General features: G+C 41.8%; 1 protein-coding gene across 4 annotated transcripts in view; it reads right to left on the bottom strand.

Moving 5' to 3' along the window:
- Positions 1-21,986, bottom strand: part of SCUBE1 (signal peptide, CUB domain and EGF like domain containing 1) — a 177,250-nt gene that overhangs the window by 22,562 nt on the left and 132,702 nt on the right. For all 4 annotated transcript variants that reach the window (XM_081957479.1, XM_081957478.1, XM_081957477.1 and 1 more), the window contains 5 exons: positions 14,534-14,656; positions 5,273-5,389; positions 3,736-3,858; positions 2,221-2,340; positions 1,269-1,361 (listed from right to left, as the gene is read on the bottom strand). In XM_081957479.1, the coding sequence (XP_081813605.1) occupies positions 1,269-1,361; positions 2,221-2,340; positions 3,736-3,858; positions 5,273-5,389; positions 14,534-14,656 (576 nt within the window). The remainder of the gene's footprint in view (positions 1-1,268; positions 1,362-2,220; positions 2,341-3,735; positions 3,859-5,272; positions 5,390-14,533; positions 14,657-21,986) is intronic.

Genomic DNA, 21,986 nt, shown 5'->3' on the forward strand with positions numbered 1-21,986 from the left:
GTCCATATCTGATTTGCCACTATTGATGTCAGTGACGTGCGGTGAGGTTTATGGCTGGTGAGGCTGGTGACATCATCCACGCGAGCTGCGGTCCCCTTCATGTTGACTCAGGAAGGCGGGGAATGGGACCACGTGTGCAGGAGGGAGGCTGAGGCTAGAGGAGCCTCCTGCACACGTGGTCCCATTCCCGGACTACGTGTGCAGAAGGCTCCTCAGCGCCTTTTCCCTTTTTTTATTTCCATGATGAGAGCGGTGAGGCTCTGTCTCCCCTGCCTCCCCTGATCGCACGTCCCTGATTGATGTTCTACAGGTCTTTTCAGTCGTTTTATTTCCTTCAGTTCCCAGGAACTTAGGAATTTCTGGGTTGATGGCAGTGCAACGGCCTTGCTGGAGCAATCTCGTCAAGGGCTCTGCACATCCCACAGATTAACCGGGCGCAAGTTGATGAAATTGTTGGGGAAGCCCTCCCCCCTCAGGTGCTTTCCGGATAGGGCAATGTTTTAAGTTGAAAGGAAAATGTGCCCAGCTTTGGCACATGCTGGGATCCACCTAAGGGTGAACCCACATTTTTCCACTGAATTTCATTGCAGGCACTCGCACCATCATCTTGAGAAAATGTGCAGCTGCTGTAAGGAGTTCATACAAGGTGACCAGCTCTCTTGAGCACGGCTGTCAAACTCCGAGCCTGTGCGCTGGATGCTTCAAACACTGCCCATACCCACACCAGTTTCGTGAAGGGGAAAATAGTCCCGATACCAGTGCTGGGTTCCTACTGGTTTGGACTGGTTTGGCCAAACTGGTAGTGGTTTTTCGGCTGGAACCAGCAGCAAACCAGGACAGCCACACCCCCAAACCGGTTCTCCTATGGCACCGCCATCTTGATTTTCGGTTCTGCGCATGCACAGAACAATTTTCATTGCACAATTTTTTTAATGTTTTGCGCATGCGCAGACCTATTTATGTGCAAATGGACACACACACACAATTTGTGCGTGCACCGAACCAGCAGTAATACCGGCAGCAATCCACTCCTGCCCGATATGTCATATGACACCACTGTGACGATGGGAGTTTGACACCGCTGCTCTAGAGAATTTCTCTTCTTCTTCCGATTTGAAGTACTACAATGGTATATTACTTTATATTTCCTTAAAGAAGCTTCCCTTTAAAATCATATATCCAGGAGACAGAACAGGTTCACTCACCAAAATTATTAGGATGCAGGTGTTAAAGTAAATACGTCAACAAATTGCAGAGAGTGTTCTTACCCATACAACCTGGAAGGGTGCTGTTGTGTTTTTGTTGTGACTTGCCCTGTTGCACTGGCACTCCACAGCTTACTGAATAGCTATTTTCCGAGTCTGAGCAAAAATGAAAAGAGAAATATATATCTCAGTATATTCTTATCCTTCCACTGATTTATAAAAAAATAGTGTTAAAATCTATTCAAGTTAATTCAAGTAGTTGGGTACAAAGCTGGTTTGACATCCAGATGGTCCCAATCAGCTTTGTCCCATATTTATTTGACCAAGATAATCACAAAGAAATGAGTCATTTATATCTGTAAATAACTTTCCCCTCATAGCTGCTAGCTTTGGGATAGGATGAAGCCAGAGAAAAGCTTAGATTAAGAGTTGCATAAGGATTCTTTCTACGGGTTCTGGGACAGAAGAAAAATTTGCTGTTCTCACACACACACACACACACACACACACACACACACACACACACACACACACACACACACACCTGCCCTGCCCTGCCCTGCCCTGCCCTGCCCATGCTACTGTTTTTCTTCACAGACTATAAAGCAAATTAAGAGCAGGGATTTTATTTCCTTCGCCTCCCACCAAAATGTTAATCAGCCTATGAAGAAACTTCTGTCCCAGGATTGGGCTAAAGTCAAGCGCTTTGCACGAGCACTTTACACATGCATTCCAAGATAGCCCTAGTATGGGTTGCTACCAGCTGCTAGTTGGGATGCTTTTGTCTATGATTTCTGGAACAGAGGTTGACTCAGCCTTCTTCCATCCTTCCAAGGTGAGTAAAATGAGGACCCAGATTGTTGGGGGCCATAGGCTGACTCTGTCAAGTGCTTAGAGAGGGCTGTAAAAGCACTGCGAAGTGGTATAATAAGTCTAAGTGCTATTGCTATACCTTGAAAATACCTCTGTGCAACTTATTTTATGGACCAGGGGAAAAATGCTTTTAGATACCCACCTGGAACGAAAAGGGTGTTGGAAGGGCAGAATAAGAAACAGTTCTCAATTCCTCCTGATTTGCTACAGAGCAACTGAGCTTTGGGAACAGGATTGGCACCAGGCAAACATTTCACCATCTCTGAGGAAGAAAAAAGCAGGAAGGAAGTGACTAATTCAGATGACTGAAGGATGGATCTTTACTTCACTTTACTTCCAATGGGGGGTAGCAGAGCAAGCAGGTGAGCCAGGCTGAAACAAATTGAATACGTCCTATGAGCATAACCCTAAATGTAAATTTTAAAAAAAAATCCAATGGTCTAGTTCACGAGTGTCAAACACGCCATGCCACATTGATGTCATGTGACGTGTATCACGATGTTTTTTTGACTTCATGGAGCTGGGGCGGGCATGGCCTGCATGTGATGCATCCAGTCCACGGGCCGCCAGTTTGACACCCCTGGTTCTAGTTCATGGGATTCCTTTTAAACACGTTTCTAAGATGTATTTATGTAGCCAGAATGAAAGATAAGTGCACACAGAATTGGAAAAATAAATACATACCAACAGAAGAAAATGTAATAAAAAAAATGCTGGAATGTGCCAAGGTGGATAGGCTTACGATGGAATTAAAAGATAAAGAAGAATCGGAATATTACTCAATATGGGACTTTTGGTATAATTGGCTAGAGGGAAAAGGAAAAAAAGTAGGAAAGCAATAAAGAAAAGAAGAAAGGTCAAGAAATTAAAAAACAATTACAAAACCGGAAAATGAATAAAAAGGTAGAAATACAAAATAGACTGTAGATAATAAATAGTAGGAAATGGATATAAGATGATTTAAATGTATATAAAGGTTGTTATATATAGAATGGATAGAAAAGATATATGAAATAAAATATGTATGTATGTATGTATATATATTTTCTCTGTGTTTCTCTGAAATTATGACATGTCCGGATAATAAGGCCATGCCATATTTTTCCTGTGGGCAGAAATATACACCCCCCCCAATAATAAACTCCCTGGACAACCCCCCCCTCCAGCCAGGCAGAGCGCCACTCACCAACCTAGCGATATCCCTTAGGCGCAAAGCCGCAGGAGCTGGGAGGGAGGGGGGCAAAGACGCTTACATTGCTTGACGCCTTTGGGATACTGCTAGGTTGGTTGGTGGCGCTGTGCCCAGCTGGAGCCAGGGGTTGCCGGGCAGCTGCTCTCATGAGCAGCCGCCTGGCAACACCCCTTTCCAGCTGGGCAGAGCGCAACTCATCAACCCAATAATATCCTAAAGACGCTAAGCCGCATGGCACTCTGCCCGGCTGGAAAGAGAGGTTACGCGAGCACTTGTTCTGCCCCCAGCTTGTATGCCTTCCTGCGCAACACAGCCATTTGCCCCTGAGGCTGTGCCTGTCTCTTCGGGCACCCATTCGTAAGAGAGCAGCCACCTGGCAACCCTAAACCAATAAGCCCCCCCCTCCAATAATAAGGCCCAAGCAACATTTGGTGGGTCTAAAGAAAATAAGACCCTGTTACTTACCAACACAATCTTTTTTATTCCAATGTAATTTTCGTCCAGGTGGACATAAACATTCATAAGTTCCCACAGTATTAAGGCATCCATAATCACAGCTTCCATGGTTGATGCTACATTCATCTACATCTGAAAATATATTTAAATTAAATAGCATTGCCTTGTAAGGGTTTGTTTTCATTCGCTTAACAATATTTAAGAAGTACTACATTGTATTCTAATATTTAATAATACTAAATGCAATATTTCGTATCAATGTCCATTGTTTCTAAAAAAAAACAACCAATCACAATCTGCAAAATTAGTATTTGGGTGCCAAACAACCTGGAAATTATGGAAAGCGTGTAGACTATACCGGTGTTTCTCAATTTTGGCAGCTTGAAAATGTTTCGACGTCAATTCCCAGAACAGCATGCTGGTTGGGGAATTCTGGGAGTTGAAGTCCACATATCTTCAAAAGTGCCAAGTGTGAGCAACGTTAGACTAAAAACACCTCAAAACTCTCACCATAAAACAGTGTTGGTGAACCTTTTCGGCACCAAGTGCCGGAAACCAGAAGAGCAGCTGCCCAGTGCGTGGGAGTGCCAAAACCAGAAGAGCAGCTGGCAATGGCGCACATGCCCAGAGAGAGCGCTCTGCATGTCACCTCTGGCACACCTGCCATAGGTTCACCTTCACCGTCACTGCCATAGAAGATAGCCAAGCACTTCTATATCATTGTCAAGAAAATTGCAAAGATAATTTGGAAACTTTCACTTCAGCAAAACAAATGACTAGCTGCCGTTCAGTTTAATAGTTGTCATTATTTCTTTACAGATGACTCCCATGCTATGCTATCCTCCGCTTTGCCAATAACTATTTCATCATTCAGTTCAGCAGCCCCCAATCTTTTGGGGATCAGGGACCGGTTCCTTGGAGAGAGGGACCAGAGGGAGTGTGGTTTCCCATGCCTGTATCCCATGAATGGGGCATTGCTTGTTTGCGCAGCCCAGTTTTTGGTGTGCCATGGACCAGTGCCAGTGCCAGAGGGTTGAGGATCCCTGATTTAATTAATATTTACAGGTTTTCTCTATGGCAATTTAGACTAGTTTGAAACTACTTTAGATCATATGTCCCCCTAAAGAATTAAATTCTTTATATTGTAATTCTCTACAATAGAGGGAATGTCTTCTGCAGAGTCACAGATAAGGACTTCTCAGTTGCTATCTCCTTCTGGAATACTGTCATTCTGGAAATCAGGCTGGGTGTTACCCTCCTGAGTTTAAAAAAACACAAGAAAACTGAAGGCTTTTGGCTTTTCCAGCATGTTTTGGGAGTTGGAGGTGCAATCCGATCACTCCTACAGAAGAGGAGGGCAGTTTAAGTTGAGAGGTCTACGCATTTAAGTATTCAATAAATGGGCCTAGCAAATAAATAAAATCTGCTGTGTTTTTAAGATTCTTTGCCTACTTCAAAATCTGCCCTGTTGTTAATGCAATTTTGTCAACATTGCTTTATGAAAAAATGTCATACAAAAAGAATAAAAAAGAGTCAATCTTCCAACCTCCACAATGTGTCATTCCATATAACGTATAACCCTTGTGACACAAGCATTCAAAACTTCCAGGATAGTTGATGCAGGTATGGTCACAGGTCCTTTCAAATGAACATTCGTCTATATCTTGATTTGAAAGAAGGGAAAGAGGAAGTAGTGTAAGAAATTGTAAATTTAACCAACAGATATATTGAAAATATCCATGTTTCTTAACATCCTGTCATAAATCATGGTTAACAGCTGTCAAGTTATGAACAAAATATACAAGCATTGATTTTCTTTGTGTCTTCCTTGTGGAACAAATTGTCCACATGCAATCAATGGCATACATTTCTGTATTTTCTTTTCCAGAAATTATTCCCATTAAAACGTCACTTAAGTTGAAATGTAATATTCAGCTGTAGTGTTCATTTTGACCACAGAGAGTCACCACTGAATCTCTATCTCGTATCACACCAGAAAATTAACTTTGCAATCTGGGATTTCAGTTTCATTAAATTTATTTAAATAGCCCTCCCTAATAGTTACACGTATGAAAATCCATGCTGCTTATAGTTGTATATAATGTTCTTTTTCTAAGTACTCCAAATGTTTCACACCCATACTCATTCTTGAGATACTTAAAGCAACAGATAATTTGGATATATTACTATGTGCAGATCCCTTTTGGGGAAGATTCCATAGTCACTTTGGGAGGAACTTTTCAATTTGCACTGAAAAGTTCTGAGCAAAGAAAGTGCCATTTGAGACTATGAAAAAGAAATCTTTGATTCTGATTTGAAGTTTATAAAAATAGATGAAGCCATGGATGAGCAACCTAAGGATGGTACTGACTCATAGTCTCCAAATCTCTGTTTTGTGACTCTCAGATTGAAGAAAATAGGGGAAAATGATTTCTTGGCACTTTTCTTTTCTCATTATCCTTAAATGTGCCTATCTTTAGATGACTTTCCGTAAATGTAGTGAGGAAAAAAAAAGAAGACAACCCTGGTTTTACTCACCTGTCTTAGTCACCCCAACAAGACTTGTTTCACTGGCTAACTATCTGTATCACTTTCATTCCCCCAAATGTCAGGTGCATTGAAAGATAGCCTGATGCTAATAATAATTTAATCTCTATTTCTAAACAGTATGCCCAAAACATTGTCAATGTGCGTACAGTGTAACGATGTGAGACTACCCAGGAACAAATACATCAGACAGAGATTTGTAATAATAAATAGTGGTTTATATCTACAAAGCATATACATACATGTACTAGGCAAAGGTTAAACAATCAATCAGCAATTACAGCACGGAAGCACACACACAGAGAGATATAAGCCCCAATAGGGCCTCTCTTATAATACCGACTCTTAAAGTGGTAACAGTCAAATAACACTGCTGACTCATTCCTCTTCATTGCATCATTTCAGTATTGCAGCATTACAGCAGCTGGTCAGCTATTAAATCATCATTACAAACATATGAGAAGAATTGATTATTAACTGTTTCTTTGAGAAGCCATCCGTAAATATATACACAGGGCATCCATGCCTGTATGAATCCCCATTCAGATGAGTTTTTTCTGTCTTTCTAATGGATATTTTTCAAAATTCTGTGGTGGCTTATTTAAAGTCAGAGCTACTCCAGTTGGAACTGACAAGATTTTACGTCACCCTTCCTACCCCATCCAATTCTTATATCTCTGCTGCACCATGGGAAGACAAATGGAGTTCCTAGAGAGGCTCATTTTTGTGTGGCTACCCTGTGACTTTTTTCTGATCTTGAAAGTCAGCCCTCTCTCAGTCTTATTTGCACAACAGAGCTGATGGGAGGAGGGGATTACTGTGGGTCTTAAACAAGGGCATTTTGGGATTAAAATTATACCCTCCCCCCAAATTCTCTTGTTCCTTTGGTTTTGGTGTCCACATAGCCCTTGTGTATTATCTTCTTATGATCCTGAGAATATTAAGGGAGAACAACTTAAAAACAATTAGAGCCATTTTATGTACTCCAAAGCAATCCTTTTCTAGGTAATCCTGGCTTTATTTCCCTTTCTTTTAGGCTTTAGATGCCTACAACTTTATAAACTCTTTTGAGTTTTAGTAAAACCTGCTGCTAGGCTGTAGTTAAGCCTCCACATTTTCTGCAATCTTTCTCTCTAGACTCCCCAGTCTGTTGTGGAATTCAACACTTTGTATAGAAAAGAGAAAGGTATTTCCCTACCTTAAGTCTACAGAAAAGAAACATATTATGAGATAAAGAAAGAACTCCAGAATTTATCCAGGACTCATTCTCTTAACCAGCCTCTCATTTTCAACCATTTGTTTGATTGATGCAGGAACTGGGCTTTAAAAAGTCTCAGTATATCCTCTAATTCTTAATCCTATTCAGTATTGGCAAGCAAAGGTTGCAAGGAGGATGAGAGGATGCGCTTCACACAACTCCTCAGACTAATGTTGGGCAGCTGTACTTTTGCTTGTAGTTTTTCACTTATTTGGAGCAAAATGAAACTGAGCAACATGTCTTTTCTAATATAGAAAGTATATGGCTATAGTGAAAAGAGGTGAAGCTCAAATATTTGTTGTAAGCATCCAGAGTTGCTTAAAATTGGTGGCCATATTTTTACATACATACTTTACATATGTACATACATACGGTATGTATGTATGTATTTATTTATTTGTGTTACAACCCCTGGTATGGCCAAATATGGGAGGGAACTCACTACTCCCCCTTTCTGTCTATCGGCTCACTGCAGGAGACCATCCAGGCAGAAAACCATATTTTTAATGTTGCCTTTTTAATATTTATTTATTTATCAGCACAAATACAACACACACACACACACACACACACACACAAACACACACACACACACCAGAGGTGGTATTCAGCAGGTTCTGACCAGTTCTGGAGAACCAGTAGCGAACATTTTGAGTAGTTTGGAGAACCGGTAAATATCACCTCTGACTGGCCCTGGCCCCATCTATTCTCTGCCTCCCGAGTCCCAGGTGATTGGGAGGAATTGGGGATTTTGCAGTAACCTTCACCTGGAGTAGGGAAGGAATGGGGATTTTAAAATATCCTTTCCTTGGAGTGGGGAAGGAATGGAGATTTTACAGTATCCTTCCCCTGGAGTGGGGTGGGAATGGAGATTTTACAGTATCCTTCCCCTGCCATGCCCACCAAGCCACGCCCACAGAAGCGGTGGTAAAATCTTTTGAATCCTACCACTGATACATAAATATTATTGCATGAAGGTAAATTGTAGTTTCATGGAATCTAAGAAATCATCTAGTCTAACCTTTGTTTGAGACAGGTTCTATTAAAGCTTTTAGACTAGGGGTGTCAAACTCGATTTCATTGAGGGCCGCAAAAGGGTTGTGTTTGACCTGGGGGGGGGGGCTGGGTGTGGCCAGAGAGTGTGCATTAAATTCCTAAATTATATTCTTAGAAAAAGAATGGACGATCTTATATTTCTCTAGCCGAATTGCTATGAATTTATCTGGCTCTTCAACGTGATTGCCTTCTGGAATTCTGCTTGTTTGCTTAACGAGTCTCCCTATTCGCTTGCATTCTTTACATGAAATGCTTAGGGCTTTACATCTGTTCCCTTTGCTGGAACTTGAGATGTATGTGAATTTGTAGTAACGTTAAGGCTGGGAAACAGCTCGGTTTTTTTGGCATTAGATTTGAATTTCGCCAGCAGCTTTCTGAAACTGGACTTCTCTGTATTTCCCAAATCATGAAGGTGAATCTTCTGTCTTTGTTATATCATTTTCCCATATTTGCAAAACTGCCTCACTCATTTGTGATTATTCTCTCTTTACACATTCTTGGTTAGATTTAACAGCACAAATAAGTAACATTAGGAAATTACAGCATGAATTTCATTAACACTGCCTGGCAGTAATTAAATTATTGTTCTCAAAGTAATTTTATATTCTTCTTGATACAAGCTTGCTATTGTTTTTATTAGTTATTTGCAAAAAAGCTTCCAGCAAAACAGTGTTAGCATAGGAGGTAAATTGTTAAGTATCATTATAGTATAAGTATCATTTGTTCCAAAAAAAAAACCAGTTATCACATCATTGAAGAGAATCTATCTAATTGATCTGACTGTGCACCAATATTCCCTTCAATGCATTTTGGTACATTTTAATATTCAAGAAATTTTGGGAAGGGGTGTTTTATTCTAGCTTCATGAGCAGTTCAATTTATTGCAATAGGCAAAGCATTAGCCCTAGATGAGGAAGACCCAGTCAGTGTCTTTCCCAGAGGTGGGTTTCTACCGGTTTGGCCTGGTTTGGCCAAGTAGGCATCCCACCACACCCCTGAACCAGTTCTATTGGTGGCGCCGTAGGTGCCGTCATCTTGTTTTTTGCTTCTGCGCATGCACAGAAGCATTTTTTACTACTGTGCATGCGAGCACAGTCTGCATTGAGCAAACAGGCAGTAATAGAAGCTGGAACCCACCCCTGGTCTTACCAATTAGTTGTGAAGATAATAAAGTAACCATTGAAGTTGGATTAAGCACAACACATGGTTATTGCCTGATGGGTTGGAGACCCATTAGACAATATGACACCTGTCCATTAGCATCTTTGATGTATTTGCTGAAATGAGAGGGCTTTGGTAGCCTCTGAACTTGGTTGTTTTCTTGCAGATGTTTCATTATGCAAACTAGATAACAGAGCAACCTTCATAATTATAAACATTCCTCAATCCAACGCAAGTTCTCCAGGCCACTCTGCTTTTGTAAATTAAAACCACAGATCTTTAACACTAAAGCTATCTAAGTCCATTTTAGTTGAAACCATTACATTCCAGTTCTCCTTCTTTCTTCTTCTCAGTTTCTGTTGATTTCTTAAGAACCCCCCCCCCCTCTAAAGTCATCTTCAGCCTCATCTTTCTCTCTAATGAGAATCTTTCTTATGAGGACTAAACTATCTCTACTCTCTTTATCAGCAACTAGTTGATAACCCGGCGTTGCCCACGTATTTACAGATGTCGAAGCGTTTGTCTGACAGGGAGCCATTGAGAGGGGACTTTCTTCCCCCTACTGCCATGACCATCATCCCTGCCCACTCCTTCCCCCTCCCGTGCACTCCTCTTTCCTGCCCTGTCTATGATCCTGGCATTTGCACCAAATCCATGAGGCGCTTCCCCATTGGTCCACTGGGAGGTGAATGTCACACCTGGCTTTCCAGAGGAAGCTGCGAAAGAACTGACATCACAAACAATTGCTGCTCTAGGATGCCATACTCACTTTCCTTAATGGGCCAGGCGTTCCAGAGTTATGCTGGAACACACAAACACAGACATACACACACACACACACACACACACACACCAGGGGTGTCTTCCCCCCCTCTCCCCCCGTATTTGTTTCCAGAGGGTAAGTCATCTGTGTACCAAGTCTGGTTGAAATTGCTCAAGGCGCTCCAAAGTTATGCTGGAACATACATACATACACACATACATACAGCCTTTTTAATATAAATTTTAAAAGAAAGAAAGAAGGATAGATAGATGAAGATGCTAGAACACACTAACAGAAATGGCTTGTTTGCATCACTTAAAACCAAAATCCTGAGAAATCAGAGAGAAGCATGGCAACTGTACAAATGTCACTATTTTCTTACTCAGTCTTCCTTCATGTGAAGTAATTCATAGCTATGGGGATATATGACGATAAAATAAATATAAGTCACCTTATGTTATGAAACGTCATCTGTGTTGTATGTTCTTAAAGATAACAAAGATGAAAAGAATGCTTTATGTCAATTTGGAATCCTTCTTTCAAATACAGAATTCACAATCTTTTTTTGACAGAAACTTTTCAAACGTTATCTTGAACCAGGAGTTTCTGTGGTCTTCCTTTGCCTTTCTTAGGAATAGAGTGAAGCAGATAGTTCAACTTCTGGAGCATATCACACCCTGTGTTCTAGTAGATATACTCCGAATCCAGTCACTATTTTTTTTTTGTTCAAACAAGAGGGTTTGTGTGAGTTTAAATAAAATGAGTCTTCAACATGTTTTTGTGTTTGGATGTAAACCTTCTCCCCTATTTTTGTAAAAGCATCCTGTGCAATCTTTTGAGTGCTGCCCACTGGATGCCCTCCTCTTTCATCACATTTCCACCTAAGTGAAAGAGGTACGTTCAGTCATTCTTCTTTCTGCAAATTCTACATCTTCATGCAGACATATTTTCGCTAATAAGATCTCAAAACGTTTTCACACACAACTAGAAGACATGAAGGTCCTCATTTCTGGTTGAAAGTTCAAGGAGGAATAATTCATTCGCCTTGTAATAAAAATAAAATGTAGAAAAGTTTTCTAGTGAGAAGCGGAGCCTTCTCTCTGCTGAATTGTTAACTGTTTCTCATCTCCCCTTCAAAAGTCAGAATGAAAAGAAGTTGTGAGGCTTAAATTAGCCTGTATCACTCTTAATCACCCACTAGATCAAGTGTCAAACTTGATTTCATTGAGGGCTGCATCAGGATTGTGTTTGACTTTGGGGCTGGGGGCCGGAGGGGTCATGGCCAGGTTAGGACAGAGAGTCTTCTGGACAGAGAGTCTTCCAGCAGCCAGCCCACAACCATAGAGCGCACTCCTAGAGTGGCCACTGCCGAGTTTTGGAGTTTGGAAGCCAGAGAAGTTATGCTCGGAGCTCGGCCGTGGCGGCGCCGCCGCCCTGGCCCTGCAGGGAGAGCTGGGCCAGGGTATGTTGAGGCTGGGAGGCATGCTTGCTGGGGGCGGAACAGGCGTTTGCGCAACCCCCCTCTCCAGCCAGGCAGAGCTCCATGCACTGACCTAGGGAGTATCCCTAATGTGCCAAGCCGCGGGAGCTGGGGCGCGAGCAGAGTGCCACATGGCTTGGCGCCTTAGGGATACCCCCTAGGTCAGTGAATGGCGCTCTGCCTGGCTGGAGAGGGGGTTTGCCGGGCAGCTGCTTGTGAGCATGGTCACCTCATGGCTCCTTCGCCCCTGAGGCTGTGCCCGGTTCTTCGGGAGCCCACTCGCAAGGGATCAGCAACTCCCCCTTTGGCCAGGCAGAACGCCACTCCCCAACCTAGCTGTATCCCAAAGGCGTCAAGCAACGTGAACACGGCTCCTGCGGCTTGGTGCCTTCAGGATACCGCTAGGTCAATGAGCAGTGCTCTGCCTGGCCAGAGGGGGGGTGTTTGTCCAGGGGGCTTATTTTCGGGGGTGGGCTTATATTTTTGCCCACGTGAAAAATATGGCAAGGCATTAGTTTCAGGACAGGTTGTATTTTCAGGGAAACACAGTATTTGAAAAACAAAAACCTTGTTAAAAAAGCCTAAGTCTTGACTAGTAACCTCAAAGCACTCTTGCTTCTTCTACTGAAAACAAATAACAGCACATTTTGCCAGTAAAGGAAGAAAGGAAATATGGTGATTTATACTTTACTGATTGCTTGATCTCTATCAGCCTTCCTTCTTCCCTCCTTCCCTCCCTTGCTCACCAATTATCCTTCTGGAAATCATGACAAGACTAAATCCATAAATCACAGTTTTGATCAGTCAACGCTAAGCATATATCCCACAGCAAGAATAACATTTGTTATTCATCAACACAGCATATTGTAATAATGACAAATTATTGTTCTTTCCCCAGCCAAACTCTAAGGGCCAGATGAGGGCACTTCCAAAGAAGGGGAGTGAGCTCAGAATGGGCTCTTTTCCTGCGCTTTGCTCCCCTCTGGAGTCTTAGCAGGATGACCTGACTCTTTGAACAACTGCCTGTTCTTAGATACAGTGAACATGATAAAAATCTTCACGACACTTTCCTATTTTAGGCATGAAAGTCCTTTTGGAGAAGGAAAGAAATATTTTCTGCATGAAGAGATATTTCAAACAAATCAGACGAAAAAATAAAATCATTGGTCACTTCTCATAGGCTTCTCTGTGTTTTAAAATAGGAGCCGAGTTTCAGAGCCAGCATCTTAGGTCTATTGATTCTTGTTGTTTTCTTTTTTATCACACATACTAGCTTACAACTGGGTGTTGCCCGGGTATTTATTTATTTATAGGGGTAAAAGGTCCGGACCAAACGTAATTTCTAATGTTGGATTTCCCCCCTCCCCTTGTGGAGTACTGTGAAGCCGTTACTCGGGGAGAGGGGGCAGTCTATAAATCTAATAAATCTAATAAACTTAAACTTAAACCCACTGCGCTGTACAGTAGAAGCCATTTTACGGCAGTACAGGAAAAGCCATTTTAAAGCACAATAGGCTGTATCGTAACAGAAGACCCCCCCAAGGGCTGTTATGGGTGTCTTCCCCCCCTCCCCCCAGTATTTGTTTCCCATGTATGTATGTATGTATGTATGTATGTATGTATGTATGTATGTGTTTCCCAACTTTTTAGAATTCTTCTTTAAGCCCTTAAAAAAAAATCCTGGAACTAATTTTCTGATCATATGAGTTTCAAAGGGAAAATCCTCCAGAACTTTAGCAAGTTTCTTTCATAACAATAAGTACAATTTAATTTCCTCCATGGAGATTCTCAGTCATCCAGGTCAAGATTATCCCAAAGGTGCTTGGTTTTCTTTTCTTCAAGAGGCAACTGGACTTTCTGGTTTTTCTTTGAAGACATTTCACTTCTATATAATAGCAGAGTTGGAAGGGACTTTGGAGGTCTTCTAGTCCAACCCCCTGCCTAGGCAGGAAACCCTATACCGTTTCAGACAAACGACTATCGAACATCTTCTTAAAGACTTCCAGTGTTGGGGCATTCACAACTTCTGGAGGCAACTTCTGTTCCACTGATTAATTGTTCTAACTGTCAGGAAGTTTCTCCTCAGTTCAAAATTGCTTATCTCCTTGATTAGTTTCCACCCATTGCTTCTTGTTCTATCCTCAGGTGCCTTGGAAAATAGTTTGACTCCCTCTTCTTTGTGGCAACCCCTGAGATATTGAAACACTGCTATCATGTCTCCCCTAGTCCTACTTTTCATTAAACTAGACATACCCAGTTCCTGCAACCGTTCTTCATATGTTTTAGTCTCCAGTCCCCTAATCATCATGGTTGCTCTTCTCTGCACTCTTTCTAGAGTCTCCACATCTTTTCTACATCGTGGTGACCAAAACTGAATGCAGTATTCCAAGTGTGGCCTTACCAAGGCATTATAAAGTGGTATTAACACTTCACGTGATCTTGATTCAAGGAATGAAAAACAATACCCAGGAACATTTTGATGGGCACTCATTGCCCTCCCTAAGTAAGAAGAGAGGAATTGAAATTTAATTTAAGCAATTACCTTGGCAGGTCCGTTCATTCGTTAGTAATTTGTAGCCCTTTTGGCAGCTGCATTCAAAGCTTCCCACTGTGTTCCTGCAGAAGTGATCACAGCCACCGTTGTTCATCAGGCATTCATCTATATCTGTCAAAAACAGCAGGTGAAGAGACCAGAATAAGAGATCAGTCTTGTATTTCTAAGAGAAATTACCTATGAATATTATATGTCATCCTAAATTTGGGGGTGGGGGCGGGGGACAGGAACATTTCACTTGAGTGAAGATTCCCATATCTGCCCACAGTGGAAGAGGGGGGGAAAAACATTTTAACAGACCGGAAGATTTGTGTAAAAAAACCCAGAACAGTTGAACATAAACTTTTCCCCCATGGTGCAAGTAAAATGGGAAATATATTGAGGAAAGCAAATGAAGAGCAAATAAACTGCAAATAAAATGTGCAATCACATTCTACTTAAGATTGCTTCAGCCTATACATTGTGTTCATGGGTCTTAACAGAGTTAAAATTCTTCAGTTAACATATATTTGAACCTTCTATCAATATCTTCCATTTCCAAGATGTTTAGTGTAGAATGCCTTCTGCAAAATCTTTCCTAGCTACTTGGAAACGTTTTCTCTCACCTTTCCCATGATTTAGTCTTCATTCTTTCATGTCTGTCCACTGTTCTGTCCAAACTATGCACCTTTTCTTGCTTATCCCTTCTCTTTAACCTTTGCACCGGCTTTGGTCATGCCCACATTCCTTGCTCTTCTGCCATCCATCCCATTTAATTTAATTAGCAAAAAAGGACTCCCGGTTCATTTCCCTCCCCAAGAAATGGAAATTGAGAACAAAGCGGTTACAGATTAGAGCAGGCAGAATCTGTTGGCTTGGCACAAAAAAAAAAAGGGATGGAATTCACCTTCCTTTTCCCCCTAGCCATCCATCCCCATTATCAGTCAATGTTCAATTAAAAGTTCTCAGGTTGTTTTGGAAACAGAGCCTTTCCCATCCCCACATTCCTTTTGCTGAGCTTGTGCTTGACTGGTGCTCCTCATAGTCAGGGCAGGCTCTCCTTCAAACCCAACCACATTTCAATCTCTCCCTCTCCTGCCGTTGTTGATGTCATGCGAAGGAAGCAGCACAATGGCATCTGTGACACTTCCCCTTCAAACTGTGACACTTTCCCTCTTGGGCTGCGTATCAGGGGTGGGCTTCAAAAATGTTAGCAATGGATTCTCTGCCTGGTTGCTGGGTGGGAGTGGCATGGTGGGTGTGGCCTAGCTGGCCTCCTGCACCACAGGCTCCAGAGGCTTTTGCTCTCCCCAGGCTCCGGAGGCTTTCTTTGAGTCTCCGGGAGGGTGAAAATGCCCCCCCTCCAGGCTCCAGAGGCCCTCTGGAGGTCAGAACAAGCTCATTTCTGGACTTCCAGAACTTCTGGGAGGCCCGTTTTTTGCCCTCCCCAGGCTCCGGAGGCTTTCTTTGAATCTCCGGGAGGGCGAAAATGGCCTCCCCCAGGCTCCGGAGGCCCTCCAGATGCCAGAAACGAACTTCTGGGAGGCCCGTTTTTCACCCTCGCCTAGCCTCCACGCAGGCCCTGTACTTACCTGGCATCCCAAACAGGCTGCGGGAGACTCCTGGGAGGAGAGGGGTAGGGTGGGCGGGGCCAGCAAGGGGTAGGATTTGTGGGTTCACCGAACTGGGGAGATCCTTAGCTAGAGGATCACCCGAGCCCGTGTGGACTCACAGTAGCCCACCCCTGCTGTGTACCTTCATGTTTTGCTGGACTGGGCATCTGAACTCTTCTAAAGTTTTCCTGCTTTGTCCTCCCTCTATCCTTTCTATCTTTCCTGCTTGTTGTGAAATGTTCTGGGTGTTTAAAATATTTTTTTTAATGTTTCCACAAAAATATCTCCAGTAGTGGTGTTTTCCCTCTGTCAAAGGGTAAATTGTAACTCCTGAGAGGAAAGAAATCCCCATCTGCTGTCTGAACAGTATCTTGATGCTGAGCTCTGGGAGAAATGATCGGTTTTAAAATTTACCAAGGAAGCATGTCCATCAAGCCAAATGTGTAATTATTATAATGTTTTGCATTTTCTAAGCATCATTAACCAAATGACTTGGGATTCTGGTTTAGAGATGTGAATTCCCTCACCCCCTTTTAAATGATACAGCGGTTATGTTCCTTCCATGCTAGTATCAGTGCTGCTAAATTGAAGGCAATCAAATAGATTATCTGAGATGGTTGTGCCATATGAATCACACTTGGGGAACGGCATAATCCTCAAATAATAGGAACTGGAAGAGTCAGTTACTAAAATTTCAGTAAGTCCCCATCAACGTCTGTATTCTTCTTTTCACTTTCAGCTCTTAACATGCAGCATTTTAAAACAAGAAATTGTTAATTGTACCGTGTCTGAAATCAACTGAAGCATATCAAAACCTAGAATCTAGTTGGCTCAGTAAATTATAAAGTGATTACATTTTTATAACTAGCATTGTGAGTTTAATTGAATAACTTTAGCCACAAATATTGAAACTAGCCTAGCAGTCTATTAGCTTGTTTCTGACAAGTGTTTTCCATTCAACATTTTCTTTTAATTTTGCCAAATTTTGAATTTTTGTATTTATTACAAGATGCCCCATCCAAAGCATCTGAATCTTAGTTTATTGGAGTAAAACTAATTGATATCTCAGTGATAAAATAGAGAGAACGATAGTTGTAAAAAAAATCAAAACCCATAAATAAGACGAAAGGCAGCTATAATTTTTAAAAGAAAATTAAAAAAATATTTGAATATCTGCTGGACAAAAGTTCTTTAGGCAAACTTTTCCAATTATAAAAATAGAATGTTAGTCATCTTTACTGAAAGCATTTAAAGAAAGATAAAAACAAGAGAAAGGCAAAGTAAAAAGCAGAGAGAAAGCAAAAAGAAGAATAGAAACAGAGAAAAGAAAGAAGATAGATACAAAGATGTGACTTTTGATATTCTTCACAGTAGTTCATAAATACAATTACACTTTAACCTCTCTTTCATGTTACATCATAATACTCTTTTGTTGATAATCTATCCCCGCGAAGGCGAACCTATGGCACATGTGCCATAGATGGCATGCATATTCGCCGGCATGCCAGCCATCAGATCCGGTGTGCATGTGTGCACCAGCCAGCTGATTTTCACTCTTCTGGAAGGCCAGGGGAGGTTGTTTTCACCATCCCCAGGCTTCAGGAAAGCCTCGGGAGGCTGGGGAGGGTGAAAAACACCCCCAATGGGCCAACTGGAAGTTCAGGAACGAACTTCCGTTTGGCCTGTTGGGCCATTTTTTTCACCCTCCCCAGCCTCTGGAGGCTCTCCTGAAGCCTGGGGAGGGCGAATACGGCCTTTCCCACCTCCCGGAGGCTCCCCAGAAGCCAGAAACGGATTGATTCCAAACTTCTGGTTGGCCTGTTGAGGCAGTTTTTCACCCTCCCCAGCCTCCGGAGGCTCTCCTGAAGCCTGGGGAGGCCGAAAAAGAGCCCCAACAGCCCAACCGGAAGTTCAGAAACAATCCGTTTCCAGCTTCCAGAAATCCTCTGGGGGCCCGGAGGAGGCCATTTTCACTCTCCCCAGGCTTCAGGAAAGCCTCCTGAGCCTGGGGAGGGGTCATGCGCACATGTGTGGGGGGGACATGTGCGCATGCACAGATGGGTGGGGAGGATTGAATTGGTGTGGGTACGCACGTGTGCATGATAGCGCATGCCATAAGAAAAAGGTTTGCCGTCACTGATCTATCCTGTCTAATCATCTCAGCCATAAATCGCAAGCTCGTTTTTTAAATTTTTACCCAAAAAGTCCATAAGAGGTTTCCAGTCATGACCATATGTCAGCATGTTATCTACTTGAAGAGATGAATATGCCTTTCAAACATTGCATATGGTTTGATATAATGCTTTAATACAGGTAGTCCTCAAATTACGACCATAATTGAGCCCAACATTTCTGTTGCTAAGTGAAACATTTGATAAGTGAATTTGTCCCATTTTCTACTAGCTGGATACCCATGCTTTGCTATGAAACCATTGATCGGGGCCATTCCACATGCCGGATGAGTCATGCGTTGGCCATGCCTATATAAAGCAACAGGCAGTTGGAACAGAGTTCTTTTCAGGTGGGGAGGGCGAGTAGAATGTCTAATTCCTTAGCATTGACGTGTATTAATATAATACTGTATAAGAAATACTGATGATCTGATGATCATTTTGAAAAATCCTTTCTTAGCGAGCACCTAGAAGTCAAGAGGAAGATACATGCCAAATTTCAACTTTGTAGGCTTTACAGGTCTGGAGATTTCGTGATGCGTGAGTGGTATTTGGCTTTTATATAGAGAGATTGACTGATTACATGAGGAAATGGAATAACATCAACACTCTTTGATGCTGTATTAAGCAGGAACTCAAAGAATTAGCATAAGATTGGAAAAGGACCAAGTTATTTATTGATTTGAATTCTAGAACTGATAAACCCTATTTTGAAGCTACAATCCTGCACTGCAGTGATGTTGTACGAAACTCTGCATCCTGAACAAGCAAGGTCAGCTCTGGAAAAACATAGTGAGCAACATGAATAATTCACTGTATTTCTTTCCATATAGTTGCAACACTCTGAGCAAGTGAGCGAAATTACAACCATCCTTGGAAAAAGTGTCTTTCTCTAAAGTAGACTTTGATGCCAAAAAGGTTGGGAACCACTGATGTACATGATCATTTGGGTCCCCCAGTCCCTTGGAGCTGCATTGAGGGAGTGGTCTTCCTTATTTACCACTGTGTATTCTACTTAGTATCTGTAAAATAACACACTAAAAAAAACCAAAGGTTTTGGGAGAGAAAAAACATGAGTGAACGTAAGAGGAAGAGCAAAAGGGGGTGGGGGTGGGGGAAATGGTGCTAAGCCAAAACTTACTGTACAAATTCTTCACATGTCAATCAGAGGTGGGTTCCTACCTGTTTGGACCGGTTTGGCTGAGTAGATAGTAACCCAGCTGGCCACACCCCTGAACCGGTTCTATCGGCAGTGCCATAGGAGCCGCCATCTTGTTTTTTGCTTCTGTGCATGCGCAGAAACATTTTTTTACTACTGTGCATGCACACATAGCGTGCATTAAGCGCGCACACGTGCAAAGCACATCCCTGAGCAAACTGGCAGTAATAGAAGCCGGAACTCACCCCTGATGTAAATATACCACAGGTGGAGTGATACAGAGCAAAAGAACCAAACAACCAAAACAGCATAGTGTAAAAATGGAATAGTGGGTGAAGGGGCAGGAGTATTTGTTTTGTTACTAAGATTTTTTTCCTATTGCCCATTTCTTCCCACTTATGACTGTATGACTGTAACTTTGTTGCTTGTATCCTTATGATTTATATTGATCGTTTCCTAGTATGATTTGATTGTTTATTTGTACCTTATGACTATCATTAAGTGATAGTTGTGACGAATATTTCTTTTCTTTTATGTACACTGAGAGCATATGTACCAAAGACAAATTCCTTGTTTGTCCAATCACACATGTCCAATAAAGAATTCTATTCTGTTCTGTTCTGTTCTGTTCTACTCTACTCTACTCTACTCTACTCTACTCTACTCTACTCTACTCTACTCTATTCTATTCTATTTAATTGGCCTCAACCTGGTTCTTTTTAATAGATTGTGAAACTGGTTCTATTTTTAACCTTCTTCACTGCCCAGAGTGCTTTTCATGGATGGTTGCCCATGTAAATGTGGTAAATAAGTCAATTAAAAATAAAAATACATGCACATTCTTGTCCTGGTTTCTCCAATCACATATATTCTAATGCATAGATATGGGTTAGATATTTGGGAAACAACACAAATAAAATAGTCTTGGTGGGCACAGCAAGGGCGTATTTTTGACAGGTTAAAAAGCAATAGGGAAACTTAAGTGTCAAAACTTAATGGCATTTTCACTTGGGGGGGGGGAGGAATCACAGGAGCACAGGCAAGGCAATATCAGAGTTTGCACTCATGGGAAACTCCACTGCAATTCCTGAGGAAACTCAGCAAAATTATTCTCTGCATTTCCTCTTGATTAACTCCACTAATTATCAGTTAACTTCTAAAGTTAATTGCTTCATTGTGTACCTCCCCCTAAGCCCCACAACATTGTGGGACACATTCATGTCAGAGGCCCCTAATTATGTACCCATTGAATTTCTACCTGACATCATGGCACAGTCAAAGATACAACTATTTCAAAAGAAAGAAGACAAAAGACTACACTTAAGAAGTTGGATTGAATTGGCAGACATGATCTCAGAACCATTGTACCATATCTTTCAAAGTTCTTAGAGCACTGGGAAACTAACTGTGGATTAGAAAAAAGCTGATATGGTTCCCATCTTCAAGAAAAAGAGGGGGGGACAGATCCAGGAAATTACAGACCAATCAGCCTGTCATGAATACCTGAGAAAATCTTGGAAAAGATAATCAAGCAACAAATCTGAGAACATCTAGAAGCAAACAAAGTTATAACCAGAAGCCAACATGTCAAGACAGATCATGCCAAATAAATCATATTTCATTATTTGACAAAGTGACTAAATTAGTGGGTCAGTGAAATGCTGTGGTTGTAGTATACTTATATTTCAGTAAAGCATTTGATAAGGTAGACCACAACCTACTTCTTGCTAAACAAGAAAAATGTAGGATAGACAGCACTATCACCACCAGATGGGTTTGTAATTGGCTGATGAACAGTCCTCAATGTGTAGTCCTCAATGGAACTACATCGATATGGAGGGAAGTAAGCAGTGGGGTACTTCAGGGTTTCAGTACTCTGATATCTTCATAAACAATTTAGACGAGAGAATACAAGGGGAAGTCATCAAATTTGTAGATGACACTAAGGTGGCATGGATAGCCTACACCCCAGAAGAGAATCTCAAAATCCAAAAAGAACTTGACATACTTGAATACTAGGCTCTATCTAACAAAATAAAATTCAACATAGATAAAAATAAAGTTTTAAACTTAGGCAAGAAAAGCCAACAGTAGAGGTCCAGTCTAGGTGAAACTTGGGCTTAATGCAAGTAGCTGTGAGAGGGATCTTGGATTCCTAGTGTACAATCACTTAAATATGAGCCAACAGTGTGCAGCGGCAGCCAAAAAAGCCAATGCAATCATAGGCTGCATTAACAGAGAGGTAGTATCAAGATCACATGAGGTTCTACTACTGCTTTACAAAGCCTTTGTAATAAAGCCTTATTCACACTTGGAATAATGTATCCAGTTCTGGTCATCACCATATAACTAAGATGTTGAGACTGGAGTTCAGAGAGCAACAAAATGATTAGGGGACTGGAGGCTAAGACATATGAAGAACAGTTGCAAGAACTGGGTATGTCTAATCTAGTAAGAGAAGGACCAGGGGAGACATGACGATAGCAGTGTTCCAATATTTGAGGGGTTCCTACATAGAT

This window comes from Natrix helvetica (genome assembly GCF_964273705.1).
Source record: "Natrix helvetica genome assembly, chromosome: 6".
Lineage (NCBI taxonomy): Eukaryota > Metazoa > Chordata > Lepidosauria > Squamata > Natricidae > Natrix > Natrix helvetica.